The sequence below is a fragment of the Brachionichthys hirsutus genome, chromosome 20, assembly GCF_040956055.1.
Source record: "Brachionichthys hirsutus isolate HB-005 chromosome 20, CSIRO-AGI_Bhir_v1, whole genome shotgun sequence".
Lineage (NCBI taxonomy): Eukaryota > Metazoa > Chordata > Actinopteri > Lophiiformes > Brachionichthyidae > Brachionichthys > Brachionichthys hirsutus.
The window spans coordinates 942,819-957,637 of record NC_090916.1 but is presented as its reverse complement, the minus strand read 5'-3'; the positions used below and the strand labels follow the sequence as shown (position 1 = coordinate 957,637).

The 14,819-nt window shown below is 49.8% G+C and overlaps 2 protein-coding genes across 2 annotated transcripts; both read left to right on the top strand.

Annotated features, from left to right (window-relative positions):
- Nucleotides 1-652: 652 nt before the first annotated feature.
- Nucleotides 653-2,278, top strand: LOC137909542 (hydroxycarboxylic acid receptor 2-like). Its single transcript, XM_068754009.1, has 2 exons — nt 653-1,186; nt 1,817-2,278. Exons 1-2 carry the CDS (start codon nt 653-655, stop codon nt 2,276-2,278), a joined length of 996 nt encoding a protein of 331 aa, XP_068610110.1.
- A 7,667-nt stretch (nt 2,279-9,945) lies between these two features.
- LOC137909571 (12-(S)-hydroxy-5,8,10,14-eicosatetraenoic acid receptor-like) lies at nt 9,946-11,808 on the top strand. Its single transcript, XM_068754034.1, has 3 exons — nt 9,946-10,220; nt 10,841-11,246; nt 11,332-11,808. Exons 1-3 carry the CDS (start codon nt 10,066-10,068, stop codon nt 11,806-11,808), a joined length of 1,038 nt encoding a protein of 345 aa, XP_068610135.1. The 5' UTR covers nt 9,946-10,065.
- The last annotated feature ends 3,011 nt before the right edge of the window (nt 11,809-14,819 follow it).

Genomic DNA, 14,819 nt, shown 5'->3' with positions numbered 1-14,819 from the left:
TGACTGTTTTAGCAGGCCTGTGTTACTGTTTTAGCAGGTCTGTGTGACTGTTTCAGCAGCACCTGTGTGACTGTTTCAGAGGGCCTGTGTGACTGTTTTAGCAGCACTGTGTGACTGTTTCAGAGGGCCTGTGTGACTGTTTTAGCAGGCCTGTGTGACTGTTTTAGCAGCACTGTGTGACTGTTTTAGCAGCACTGTGTGACTGTTTTAGAGGGCCTACCGAGGCCTATCGGGGTTCTCTCTCAGCACAACAGAACTTTGCAGATCTGAATGTTGAATCTTAGTTTCGTTTTGATTAAAGAGACGGTCGTCTTTTTAGCATTGATTTTGCAGGCTGCTCTTTTCCATGGCAACCCCCATTGGAGCCACACCAGAGAAGCAGTCGGTTGACTCACCTCCCCAGGCTACAAGGCGGAGCATCGGCAGCAGGGCTGAGCAGCGATCCAGAGAAGTCTCAGCCATTTGTTTGCACAGTGAGATAACGACTACCAGACCGGCCGCCGACTCTCACAAACGAAAGACCCAACCGGAGCTCTGGGTCGCTTTCAGATCCAGAAACCGGCCTGAGAACCCGAGGAGGAATTTAAACCCTGCGACCGGACGGGAACCCGAGGAACGCGTTTGGCAGGATTTCTGCAGCGTGAACGCTCTGATGGCGAACTCTACTTATCAGCTCATTGAGGACTGCGAGGCGTCCAACAAGGCTCTGTATAAATTCTACGCAGCCGTCATGATTGTGATTTTCATCCTGGCTTTGCCTCTGAACGCATCCGTCCTCCACCTCTTCATATTCAAGCTGAAGTTCTGGAAATCCAACACCAACAACATCTTCCTGTTCAACCTGGTGCTGGCCGACATCCTGCTGCTCTTCTGCTTGCCCATAAAGGCGCACAACTTCATCGGCGGGGAGCGGCGGAGCGACAAAGACGCGCTGTGCAAAGCCATGCTGTTCATGCTGTTCTTGAACCGAGGCGCCAGCATCGCCTTCCTGACCGTCACTTCCATCGACCGCTACTTCAACGTGGTGCATCCCGGCCGGAAGAACCTCCTGAAGGCTCTGAAGAAATCCCCTCAGATCTCCATCCTCATCTGGCTGCTGCTCCTGCCGCTCACTGTTCCCACCATGCTGAAGAACTTTGATTGCTGCAACAGCCACAAGACCAGCAACGACGACACCTTGGTGAAGGTAAGGCGCACGTATATTTTGTGCTGGTTCTGGATCAGCCCCGGGAATCTGGGAACGCACAGAACGCAGGAAGCAATGACAAAGCGTCCAAGCGAAACATGACTCATCAGAAAATCATGTCTGAGAAATCACAGTTGAGGAAACGCTGATTTATTTACTTTTGCGCAACTCTCAGTTCACACACTGGTGGGGGGGGGGGGGCAGCCCCCACAGAGGGCAGCTCTCGGATGCAGCCTGTTTGCTATTTTTGCACCGATCCAGACGCTCTGCATTGTTAACATGTGAGACCTGCACCACAAATAGCAAGCATGCGAGTCTGAAGCAAAGCATGCTGGTTATTTACACCTCACAATACAGGAAGTACCTAATTACTGGTGGAAGTACGCACTTTACTTCCTGTTAGAGGACCCCTCACAGCTTCATTCATTTCCATTCGGCAGGGACTAAAGCGAGGAGACTGCAGTACTGCAGTTGGTACAACTCTACTGCATTACTGTTACTTATATACAAATATTACTCGCTGCTACATTAGAGTTTGCATTAGAATAGGCTTGTAAATGGGGGGGTTAACCTTCGTAGGGCCAAGCAGAAGTTGTCGGCCATTAATGCCGGCCCCCTTTCTTTTTTCAGGACGTGGTGGACAGTTTGCGAGAAGCCGTCTTCTTCACCCAGATCGTCATCCCCTTCGTCATCCTGGTCTACTGCACGGCGCGCATCGTCAACCGGCTCAGGAAGAAGTCGGTCGGCGATAAGACCAAGCTGAGGAGAGCCGTGTTCCTGGTGACCACCGTCATGGTGGTCTTCTCCATCTGCTTCCTCCCCTGCACCATCGCCAGAATGGTTCTGCTGATCGCCCGGGTCCAGGAGGTGAGCGAGAGAGTCCAGGATAAGGCCGCCGTGGCGTTTGACGGCCTCATGGTCCTCTCCTACGTGGACTGCCTGCTGGATCCGCTGGTCTACTGCTTCTGCAGCACCAAGTTCAAGGCTGTTTACCTCTCCACCTACTTCCCGTTCTTCTTCAAGGACGCTCAGGTGCCGTTGGACAGCTCAACGGGGAACACGCCGAATCCTGCGCGCAACAGGGTCATTTGAGATGGACCGCTGCTGTCAGGGCGCTGGGTGGCGGCACGGAAGAGTCGATGTCCGCCCTGAGAACGCTCCCTTCTGTGCAGCGAAGGCGGCGCATGCAGCCGTTATGTCTGCAACCGTTGCCTCTATCAAATCTAAAGTAGTTTTTTGAGGTGCGTCTGTAAATAGTGGGGATTCCTACAGTTCTGTCAAAGTTCTGCTCGGCACCAGTAGCGATGCAGCAGCAGGTTTCAGTTTGTCCCACCACCTCTGGCTTTCTGTTTGTCTTGAGTCCATTAAAACGTGTTAAGGGCCACGGGACAAAGGGATCAAATCTCACACCGCCTCCAAAGCCGCAGTCAAACGGAGACGCAAGTCAGGACAAGTGTCTCTAAGTTGGGCTCGGAAAGCAACGCAGTGTCCCCAGAAAGCGTTTCCAGCTCGTCTGATACATTTCATCTGAAGCCGCAGCTCATCGGAACCGACCGACGGCGGGCGGCGTGGCCGTCCAGAGGATTCACAGGCATGGATTCCTGTCAGCTGGTCCTAAGAAGAGACGCCTGATAAGCCTGGCCCCTACATGAAGCCGGTTTCTGTGACATCAGGCTTTACGTAGGGGCCAGCACAAAGCTGATCATCAATATGGATTCATTCCTGTTGTTATTTACACGCTTTCTGCCTGAGGTCATTTCCTGAAAACAAGATGACAAACCTTAAAACTGGGAAATCTCCGGAACACGAAAACGAAAGGATTTACTTTTGCATCGTCCTTGCGTGACTCACCTGGACGTCTCACCGGGGAGACATAAATAGAGGATTTACTGGCGAACCAGGCGCTGTGTATCACAGCACGGTGGGAGTCGGGGAAACAGAGCGTCTTTCTGAGGACGCTTGAGCAGAGACATTGGGTCAGCTGGGTCGGATCTGAACACGCCCAGTTTTACACAATTATAAAATCATTTTCTTCCTGTTCCGATCTCATTGCATGCTCACCGCTAAGGTGCGCTAAACTCTACATGATGAAGTGCTGGCTTGTTAACTTGAGACATTATCATATGACATTAGATTATTATTCAAAAGGGATTCATAAGAATTGATCGCACCCTATAAAGTAGTTCCTGTATGGGAGCGAGTTCTCCTGATGTCACACATGAAAGACTTGAATGATTGATCCCAGCATGTTATATTCCTTTATTTATTTCAGTGAATGTCTGATAATCATTACAGCGCTGCATCCTGATGCTATTAAATACATGCCTTGACCTTTGTGTGCTTTTACTGCAGCTGTCATCTATGAAATATGGAATGTTCTTGTCTTGTCTTCCTTCTTGTCAGAAAAAAAACATGCTGAGGTAAGATTCCGTTGAGACGTCTCAACTTGTTGGAAAGCGGTTTGAACTGGTCACAAGCTGGGCGCTCGACATACCTGAAACGCCCACCTCACCGCCAACCTGGGAAAAACATGGGTGCGGTTGTGTTGAGGAAGACGAGTAGCCGACTTCAGCCCTGCAGAAAGCTGCAGAGCGCCAGTTTGCACGTGTGGAGCGCCGAGTGATGAAACGCTTCCCATCAGAGCCCACCAGGCAGGCGTCCAGGCAGGCCTTCAGTTAGGCATCCAGGCAGGCCTTCAGGCAGGCGTCCAGGCAGGCCTTCAGGCAGGCCTTCAGGCAGGCGTCCAGGCAGGCCTTCAGGCAGGCGTCCAGGCAGGCCTTCAGGCAGGCGTCCAGGCAGGCCTTCAGGCAGGCGTCCAGGCAGGCCTTCAGGCAGGCGTCCAGGCAGGCCTTCAGGCAGGCCTTCAGGCAGGCCTTCAGGCAGGCGTCCAGGCAGGCGTCCAGGCAGGCATCCAGGCAGGCGTCCAGGCAGGCCTTCAGGCAGGCCTTCAGGCAGGCGTCCAGGCAGGCCTTCAGGCAGGCGTCCAGGCAGGCCTTCAGGCAGGCGTCCAGGCAGGCCTTCAGGCAGGCCTTCAGGCAGGCCTTCAGGCAGGCCTTCAGGCAGGCGTCCAGGCAGGCGTCCAGCCAGCCACGGTGGACGGAGCTGAAGACGAGCGAGCATCTGTCCAGACTCAGAGGCGAATGTGGAGCAATGGAATTAAGTGTTATTTCCTTGATATAAACTTGTAATTCATGATTTTGGTAGAAATATGTAGGGACAGAACACAGAGTCTGATTTTAGTTACATAATCACATCATGCTACTTCATTAATTTCCAGGAAGGGTTTCTCAGCGTTGGCCAGCCTATCTGACACTGGATCTTTATGACAGGAACAATAAAACCGCCGCCTGCCGAGTCAGAATACACAGAATATTCTTCTGTGTTGCTGCATCGCCTTTTCAAAAACACATCATTTTAAATGAATAGTTCAATATTAGATTTTTCATTTCTAGTTGGTTTAGGTTGTACTTCATTAAGTTTGTGCTGCATTTAAGCAGCCAGACCGCAGAGTTGCCCATTTGTATTCCATAGATTAAAAATACTTGATAAATACTCAAATACTTGCTAAGTATTTTTCTGACAACTTTGTATTTTTACTTCTTTCCTCGATCTGTAATTACGAGCCGGATGTTTGTCTGTCCCGATTGTCCGTCCGTCCCTCCGTCTATCTGTTAGCAAAGTAACTCAAAAAGATTTGGATGAATAGTGATCCAGAAGAGATCCTGGATTCTGGATCACTTTGAACTTTTTGTTAACATTGCAGTCAATGGAGCTTCAACATTTGTTCCTCAACATCTCGGTTGATTATTGGCAGATGTTTATGGTATTTGACACAGTTATGTAGGGGGCGGGGGGGGGGGGGGGGGGGGGGGGTCTCTATCTTACTACCGGATTTCATCTGGATCATAAACAAAATGGAGTCTGTAAAACTATTTAATTTTAACAATAAACCCATTTATTGATTCAAAAATCTGTTAAGCTTTTCATGGTTGGTGTATAAAGATACCAAGAACAATCTAGAACCTTTTGGTGCTGATCCAGATCACCGTGTGGACGGTGTAGACCCAGTTAGGAGGGGAACGAGCTACTTGGTGCATGTCTGTGCTCTCTGAGTGCTTTTCTAGTTTATACTTGTTATACTTTTAGATTATTTTTATTTTTCATCACCCATTTCCTAACATCCAGATAGTTTTGAAATAAATCACCAACTACACACCAAAGAGATGAACCTTAGTTTAGTAACACCCTACTCTAATGTGTGTAAGAGAACCGAGCACGTCTGAGACAGTCGGTTGTTCAATCAACTTGCTTTCATCTCCTTTATTTGCTAATCTTGGTCTTTAAAAGTCACTGGATGTCATAAAAAGTCTAGATCCTTAAGAGGACATAGCATCACTTGTTAGAATGAAATCTAGGTCAGATAAGACCGGTTGTTTTGTCTGTGTAGAAACAGAAGTAATGCTGATTAAGTTCTTATCTGGCCCACTTCTAATCTAATGAAGGAAACATAGCCGGGAGTTGTGACGAGGTGTGGAACGGGAGTGGGCTACGTTTATCAGACATTTGAGACGAGGTGTGGAACGGGAGTGAGCTACGTTTATCAGACATTTGAGACGAGGTGTGGAACGGGAGTGAGCTACGTTTATCAGACATTTGAGACGAGGTGTGGAACGGGAGTGGGCTACGTTTATCAGACATGTGAGACGAGGTGTGGGACGGGAGTGGGCTACGTTTATCAGACATTTGAGACGAGGTGTGGAACGGGAGTGAGCTACGTTTATCAGACATTTGAGACGAGGTGTGGAACGGGAGTGAGCTACGTTTATCAGACATTTGAGACGAGGTGTGGAACGGGAGTGGGCTACGTTTATCAGACATTTGAGACGAGGTGTGGAACGGGAGTGAGCTACGTTTATCAGACATTTGAGACGAGGTGTGGAACGGGAGTGAGCTACGTTTATCAGACATGTGAGACGAGGTGTGGAACGGGAGTGAGCTACGTTTATCAGACATTTGAGACGAGGTGTGGAACGGGAGTGAGCTACGTTTATCAGACATGTGAGACGAGGTGTGGAACGGGAGTGAGCTACGTTTATCAGACATTTGAGACGAGGTGTGGAACGGGAGTGGGCTACGTTTATCAGACATTTGAGACGAGGTGTGGAACGGGAGTGAGCTACGTTTATCAGACATTTGAGACGAGGTGTGGAACGGGAGTGAGCTACGTTTATCAGACATTTGAGACGAGGTGTGGAACGGGAGTGGGCTACGTTTATCAGACATGATTATGACTTCATAGTGATGATGATGATGATGCACAACCTCAACTAGACGCATGTCATCAAGCGTGATGAAGATCTTCTGCTATGACTCACTATTACTGTAAATAATATCCTGGGATGACTACAGACGGGAAAAGCCCATTTTCATTTTGTCCTTGTTTAGAAACCGATTTCCTTCACACGTTAATGAATGAGGCTCGAAACCTGTTCAAACGGCTTGTTTGGCTTCATTTCCCACATATTTATAGTAAATGTCAAAGTTTCATGGAGTCCTAATCGAATATAAATGAACTTCTCAGAGCTGATGCTGTCGCAGGAAGCACACGGACCAGGGTCCACGGCCGGGACGTACAAGACCTCCTCAGGTCCACGGCCGGGACGTACGAGACCTCCTCAGGTCCACGGCCGGGACGTACAAGACCTCCTCAGGTCCACGGCCGGGACGCACGAGTCCTCCTCAGGTCCACGGCCGGGACGCACGAGTCCTCCTAAGGTCCACGGCCGGGACGCTTAAGACCTCAGGTCCACGGCCGGGACGTACAAGACCTCCTCAGGTCCACGGCCGGGACGTACAAGACCTCCTCAGGTCCACGGCCGGGACGCTTAAGACCTCAGGTCCACGGCCGGGACGTACAAGACCTCCTCAGGTCCACGGCCGGGACGTACAAGACCTCCTCAGGTCCACGGCCGGGACGCATGAGACCTCAGGTCCACGGCCGGGACGCACAAGTCCTCCTCGGGTCCACAGCCAGGACGCACGAGACCTCCTCGGGTCCACAGCCGGAACGTACGAGACCTCCTCGGGTCCACAGCCAGGACGCATGAGACCTCCTCGGGTCCACAGCCAGGACGCATGAGACCTCCTCGGGTCCACAGCCAGGACGCTTGAGACCTCCTTAGGTCCACAGGTCCATGTTTCATGCAACCCTCAGCCCAGAAATGCTCCTTGCTGTTTCCATAGATAACAATTCTAATATAATTAAAGCTCTTCCAGAACACCTTACTCCAAATCCAAATTAATGTCAACAACTCAGTGTGTATACTTATATACTTATACTACGTACAGTATGAGCAACACGTCCATTCTGTAACAAAAGCCTGGAAAACATTTAGAAGAAATCAGGATCTGTTTGCTGCTCAAAATGAAACCCAGCGGAGATCTGATCTGAACAGCGATCAGGCGTTATGCAACACGCGCGTCTTCATTCCTTAAAGCCTGACAACATCTCAGGCTGCACAAGCCTCCATCGAATAAGGACCAATACATCTTTCACACCAGTGGCTGAAGAACACAACAAGGGAAGCGGGAGATGATGAGCTTCATGTGGTTTCCATCCATCAAAGCCAATTAACTGGGACACAAATGACGGCGTTCACATGTAAACGCCTTCTCTGGCCTGGCACGTCCGCCTCGGATATTTTTATCCATGCTTGGGACTTTTAACTCAAATCCTTCAGGAAGGCTAGACGGCCGAGGCTGAAGGCACAGGAAGCGCTCTTCATGAAAAGAATTCTGGATCTATTTGAAGAATTGTGACTTCATTTTTGTAATCATGATTTAAATATCAGATTTAAATTCTTTGTCAATAATCCATGCTTATTTCAAACCAGGACTCGCTTCCGTCGAACCCTTTTAAGCATTGATTTCCGTTACGTGGTGACGGTTGTGGCGCGACTGCTAATGTGTGTTAGACTTAGAACCGCTGACCGAAACAAGCTGAAGCCAACTAGATAACCTAGAGTGGTTGACTTACCCACCTGCCGCAGGTAAACTAACTAATGTTACAAGAGGAGGAGAAAAAAACAAATAAGTGAAGGGGCGGGGGCCCCCTCTGGCACCAGCCCTACAGCCGCCCATGCTGTGACCGCGATAGAGAGAGAAAAACTCTCCTTCCCGGTCGTGATGCGTTTAATGGATTCCCTGACGAGTACTTCACTGTCTCATTCTCTGCAGCTGTTTACTTCCTGCGTGCTCTATTAACCCTTTGCTGCCACTAGTCTGACTCTTCACCACCGCCTTGTGGTTTTCTCAAAGTCAGCATAAATGAGCGTGATCAGCAGACACCAGGGTCACTTTTCACCCTTTAGTGAATTAGTTGGCGGCTGAGAGCTTTAACGTGGGCTGATTTCAGCTCTGCCTGTGGATGGCCATTGTGCTGAATCCCCTCCCGTGGCAGACTCACGTTGCTGCCACGCACATGCTGTTATTTTGACACGCGTGTCAGCATGCATGACGAGTTGCGCTGTTTGCTTCCCTTTCTGTGTGTTTAAAGAGAACAACAGCGATGTAGCAACGGCTGCGCCGAATTCCGAGTGCTGCTGTGGTCAGATTTGCAACAGGCCACACGTCTGTGTACATTTGCCGCGTTTGGACATGTTCTGTTGCAGAAATAATGTGGCATTGTTTACTTTTGCACAACATATTTCCCAGAACAGGCGTTGACAATGTGTGACAAAATGTCTAAAAGCTTGCCGTGGCAGTCGCTTCGCCTGCGTCAAAGTTTAACCTTTAGTGTGCGGCCAGTTAGGTTTTAAAGGACGGCGGAGGTGAAGAAACACGGGTTTGAGTTAATATGTGAAATGAGTGGGACGTGACTGTCCGGCTGGGACTGTCAGCCCCCCCCCCCCCCCCCCCACGTTGGTCTGATCCAAAGGTTTAAATCGGCCAACCGTGCTGTGAAACGCTCTGAATGAACGCCACGTCCACTGATGCAGAAAGTAGTTCCGTTAGCAGAACCTCCGTTAGCATGCACGGATGTTCCTGCAGCACCGCTCCCGGCCCGATCACGTCTCTGCTGCATCTCCACAGAGGTCTTAAAACTGAATCCATGTCGCACGGCTTTCAGAACCGTAGGGGGCCGTTACGTTTTCACATGTTTGAGGTCTCTGTTGCGGTTCTCATTGGATTTGAAGTGGGAACACAGTTGTGCAGCAGGTGTGACGCTAACATGACTGCAGCCCGCAGCTGCTGATTCAGAATTCATCTGTAAAACTACTTCAGAGTTCATATCCAGCCTCCCGTCTGTGCCATATGATCCCTTTCATTTTCATCTCTGTTTTAACGCCACCTGAAGACTTCCCTCCGTCTGCTGGGAAAGCACCTTGACCTGCCAGTTTCCCCCGCCTTCTTCCTGCATGCATCATTCATTATTCCATTATCAGGCTGCTAAACGTTGCATCAAAGCTCCAACCGGCTTGTCACGCTTGCGCTGCGCTGCTCAGCCAGAAAAGCCTCTTCCTTTAGGCCCCTCCTCCGGCTGATTATAAATGCTTCCTCTCTGAGAGATCGGCCTCAGCCTCACGCAGAAGGGCTGGACTCTCGTTCCTTCTTCTCCGGCGCTTCCCAGTTCGCAGAACGTGTTTCCTCTGCATGTTTCGGCATGGCCAGCCAAGTCTCAGCGGTGGAATCGCAGCAGGGCTCCCAGAAGGAGGCTGTCCGGCTTGACGAATCACGGTGAGGAGGGGGGGGGGGGGGGAAGGTGAGAGAAGCGAGATCCTGCAGCCGCCTCCTGAGCGAAGGATTTGCCGTTGGATGCTGGTTCACAAACGGCCGACAGTCGGACTTCTACAACCTTGACCTGCGTCACCACTTCCACCATGTCCAACCAAACCGCCATGACCACAAATCCACAGATTGATGACTGCAGAACGCCCAGTCAGATCACATATGAGATCCTCTCGTGGCTGATGGCTGCAGAGTTCACGCTGGGTCTGCCTCTGAACCTGTCAGTGCTGTACATCTTCATCTTCAGGTACGAAGAAGCGTTCGCTTTATCCACACCTTTTCCTCGCCTTCCGTTCAAGCGTTCCGATTCAGAAGGCCTCGGTGGAAAGGAAACTGGGCAGCGCTCCGAGTCGTTCCCGTTTCTGTGAATCATCAGCCGGTGGGGGATTCTGACGGCGTGATGTTCGAACATTCGACCTGTTCAACGTGATTCGATTCGGGCCATTTCATGACTGTTGGCGGGGAGGAAGTCCGGATAAATGAGCAGAAGCAGACATGATAAACATCCTGTTTGTGTTCACATCTGGATTTAATAACAGAGCAATAATAACGCCGAATACGACGAAGCCTGCGTAGGGAAGTCGAGAATCCTTCAGATCCGCGTCTGCTGCGTTGTAATAAACACAGAGAGATCATCGCGTTACACCGAGAACACGCCGGAACCGGCGCTCAATGTTCCCGTGGGAACCCCTGCCGCCGAAACGCACGCCAAGCCCAAACCCACAATCATCAGAGGACATTTGATGAAAGACAGGCCGCTCTATAGCTGTTTAGAGTAAATGTTACTACAGCGTTATTACCACGTGTTGCAGAATAACCTCCAGAGCAGTGAAATAAATAGCGCTTGTTGCTTCGCATCCTCTTCAGGTTCAAGTTCTGGAAGAACAAAAGCATCTTCCTGTTCAACATCGTGGTCGCCGACTTCCTGCTGGTGGCCTGCCTCCCCGTCAAGGCCTACCACTACCGCCACAAGCTGCGGCGCAGCCAGGACCCCGTGGCGTGCAAGGCCATGCTCTTCATGCTGTTCCTCAACCGAGGAGCCAGCATCGCCTTCCTCATCACCCTGTCCCTGGATCGCTACTTCAACGTGGTGCATCTGGGGCGGAGGAACTTTGTGAGAATGCTGAAGAAGTCTCCTCAGATCTCCATCATCATCTGGCTCCTCCTGCTGCCCCTCACCATCCCCACCATGGTGAACACCTTCGAATGCTGCAACAGCCACGGCCGGGAGGTGGAGACTTACTACCACGACGTGACGGACACGTTCCGAGAGGTAGCCGCCACGTCAGCGTTTTCATGCCGGTTGTGTCTGAAGGTTTCGTAAAACCTCGCTGTTGCTTTCGTTTCGTTCCTCCAAGGTGGTCTTCTTCTCCCAGATCCTCTTCCCCTTCATCATCCTCGTCTACTGCACAGCGCGCATCATCAGCCGCCTGAGGAAGAAGACGGTGGGTGAAAAGGCCAAGCTGAGGAGGGCGGTGTGGGTGGTCATGTCTGTGGTGGTGGTCTTCTCCATCTGCTTCCTGCCGTGCACCGTGGCCAGAGCGGCGCTGCTGGGCTTCAGGCTGACGAGCCGGCAGGCGGCGGAGGACGTAGCGGTCCAGGTCTACGACAGCCTCATGGTTCTGTCTTACCTGGACTGCCTGCTGGACCCACTGGTGTACTGCTTTTGCAACTCTGGGTTTAAGGATGCGTATATATCCACCTTCTTCCCGGCGTTTCTTCAAAAGAAACTGCAGAATAATGACTTTGGCCTGGGAACAACGACCACAACGACCACAACGACCACACCGATATCTGGGAATAGAACAATCACTCTGCCACTAACGGAGCAATGACTCGGAGTGCGACCCGCTCGGAGGGGACTATTTATTCACCGTTTGGCTTCTGCTCACATAGATGGACGTTATCTTTGGCTTCTCTGGAAGATTAGATTCTGAGAAAGGGCATTTCCTCAAAGGGTGCTCACATCCGATCCGCCGATGCCGCTTGAATTCACGCCTCCTCCGTCAGATGTCATCAATCTGCCTCACTGTAATCTGATTACACTCTGATTGCTGCATGTGCTTGAGATAAATGCATATAGATTTTTTTAAAAATATTGGTTTATACTCGGATTCCAATGTGGTTCGAACAGAAAAAGCTTTGTGTCCTTTTTTCAAGCTCTTTCTGATCACCCTTTGAAGAATAGAAGCTGATGCTGGTGCAAAAGAACGACTTCCAGGTGCTGTTGTAAGGCAGAATCCGTCGCCAGCGTTCTTGTGCTGTCAGTTTAAAGTTTGCAGCTAACAATTAACCCACACAGGTAAATATGCAAACACTGGTGCGACAGAAGAAGCCAGTTAGGCGTGTGTCAGCCTGTGCATGTTCATACAGGCCCGTGTGCAGACTGGGCTGCATCAAACAGGCTGGCTTGCTTCATTTCATGCCGATCAGTGCTTTAAATGTAAATACAGTAGTCCCTCGATATAATGCGGTTCATTTTCTACGACTTCGCTGCTTCGCGGAGTTTTTTAGTGCAATTTCAGATTTTTTTTTTGCACTTGAACGCGCCTTGAAACAGCGCAAGAGGAAGGGGCGCGGTCAGAGGAACTGTGAAATACGTGCGAGTTGCTATTAATAACTTCTCATGTGTTCAACCTCGTAGGTTGATCATTAAAATTAAATTCGTTATTTCTAAAAGCTATCATGTTTATTTGTTAAGCGTTTGTTTAATAGCGCTCTTATTCTCTGTGTAAAGAGGCTTTTATTTTGTAGGAGCATACACGTTGTGTCCCTTTTGGGTTTCGTTTCTTCCTGTTTATATATGTAGCCGCTGCCGTTCCGCTGTGCTAAGCTATCCAATAAAGCAGCTTGAGAGGCTAAAGACAGCACGAGTAGAATATTTGTTCTTCTGCACTCCAAGCGGCTCTTTCCTCGGCCTGCACGCCCTAACATTATTAACAGGAAAACGTTTACTGTACGTACTATGTATTTATATTTAGTTCTGAAAACAGGTTCTGATCTTTGGTTTCATTCTATAATACTGAAACAATCTATTTAGATTAATGCCTGACTGTTAAACGTGTATAAAGTGTGTGGTGAGGGGTTTTACAGCCTTAAAACATTTATGTACATGTATAATAATTGTAAAAAAAATAAAAATTACTACATTGCGGATTTCACTTATTGCGGGTTGTTTTTGGAACGTAACCCCCGTGGAAAATGAGGGACTACTGTACACCTTTAAAGTTCAGTCAGCGTGGACTAGAACGAACTTGGAAGGCTGTTTACGGCAGCTTCATTCACACACCGTTTGCCGTCTGGTCAGTAAAACCACGAGTGTGAACCGGCGCCACCCACTGAAGAGCTTTGTGTATCGCTTCTGTAAATATACAGAACGCAGGTGCGGCTGATGATCCAGCACTGCAATCAAAGCAGTTCCTGTGAAACCACCTTCATGTTCATCGGAAGGTTTGACACGACCCAAACAGGAAGACGGTGTTGAACGCTGCCGGCGGGCCTGTAGACTGGATCCAAGCCAATCCAAACAGTCTTAAGGATTATTCCTCATCAGTGACGAGCGGGAAGGTTCAGTCCTCTGAAGAATCACAGCTTCCATGATCCGCTGGTAAGACTCAACGGTTGCTTGGGAACACTGTCTTTGTACTTCGTGAAGCCGCAGCAGTCGGGATGATTGTGTCCGGACATGGGAATCTTCTCATCACGCTTCCCGGGATTCTTGTGGCTCCAGCTGGAGTCGACAGGAATTTTTAATTTGCAGCATGTATAATAAATCACCATCCAGCGCTACCGATCAATGCTGACCCGTTCCTCGTTGACCCGAAGAAATAGGACTGTGGGAGGACAGGCTGGGTCCGTGTGCCAACTGAACCATGTCGTACCTTGAAGTCACCACTGGGTGGCAGCACAGACATGGATGTTTTGGGCTGTGCCTGGTTTGCCTGTCCTGGAGATGTGTCCCAGTGTGTTGCTAGGTTGAAGACGGTGATTAACACCTGTGGGCTGTCCACAGAGTGGAGCAAAGCAACGTTCTCCACTTCACCCTGTCCTTTGCATCGTCCTCCCCAACACCAGCCACTCTCATGTCCTCCCTCACTACGTCCATGTATCTTCTCCTGGGTCGTCCTCTAGTCCTGTTCCCTGGCAGTTCCATCCTCAGCATCCTTCTACCGATATAGTCCCTGTCTCTCCTCTGGACATGTCCAAACCATCAAAGTCTGGTCTCTCTGACCTCGTCTCCAAATTAAGATAACTGAATGTCAGGAACACACGACTAAGTGGTTGGCCATCGTCGCTGTGTGTCAGGTCTGGAGCTGAGACATTAACCAAAGCAGGGTAATAAAACCGCAGTTGGATCCCTGGTTCTCCCTAAACAAACACAGATTTCACCATGTTAATGAAAGTGACAAAGAAAACTAAAGATCCAGCTCCTGATCTGGATCCAGTCCCAGATGAAATGGGTTCTTTCCTGCCACGTGTCTGACCCTCCCACAGAGTTCCACGAAAAGCTGTTGAGCAGTTTTTGTGGAATTCTGTTGACTGAGAAACAAAAACCTCTTTGACAAAGGAAACACAGGAATGAAAGACTTTGAAAGAATTTTAAATACCCAACGCCACCTTAATCCCAGCAACACCAAAGACGGCATTCATCAGCTTTCTCCCAGAACCAGTGGGAAGGTTCCAAAAGCGACTGATCGCTGCAAGCTGTGTTTTTTTAATCTTCTGGGCTGTCATGGCGACGCCATACTTTGGACAGCTCGGCTGCAAGCACACTGTCTTCCATCAAAACACTGAGAACGCAGTGACGAAGAGGAGTCATCGACTGGAACATTACTTCAGGCAAAGC

Bases quoted from the DNA above. Each gene is read 5' to 3' on its own strand.
- LOC137909542 (XM_068754009.1), top strand. From the start codon at position 653: ATGGCGAACTCTACTTATCAGCTCATTGAGGACTGCGAGGCGTCCAAC. The intron at 1,187-1,816 runs GTAAGGCGCACG...TTCTTTTTTCAG, and splicing joins ACGACGACACCTTGGTGAAG to GACGTGGTGGACAGTTTGCG.
- LOC137909571 (XM_068754034.1), top strand. From the start codon at position 10,066: ATGTCCAACCAAACCGCCATGACCACAAATCCACAGATTGATGACTGC. The intron at 10,221-10,840 runs GTACGAAGAAGC...CATCCTCTTCAG, and splicing joins CTGTACATCTTCATCTTCAG to GTTCAAGTTCTGGAAGAACA. The intron at 11,247-11,331 runs GTAGCCGCCACG...CGTTCCTCCAAG, and splicing joins TGACGGACACGTTCCGAGAG to GTGGTCTTCTTCTCCCAGAT.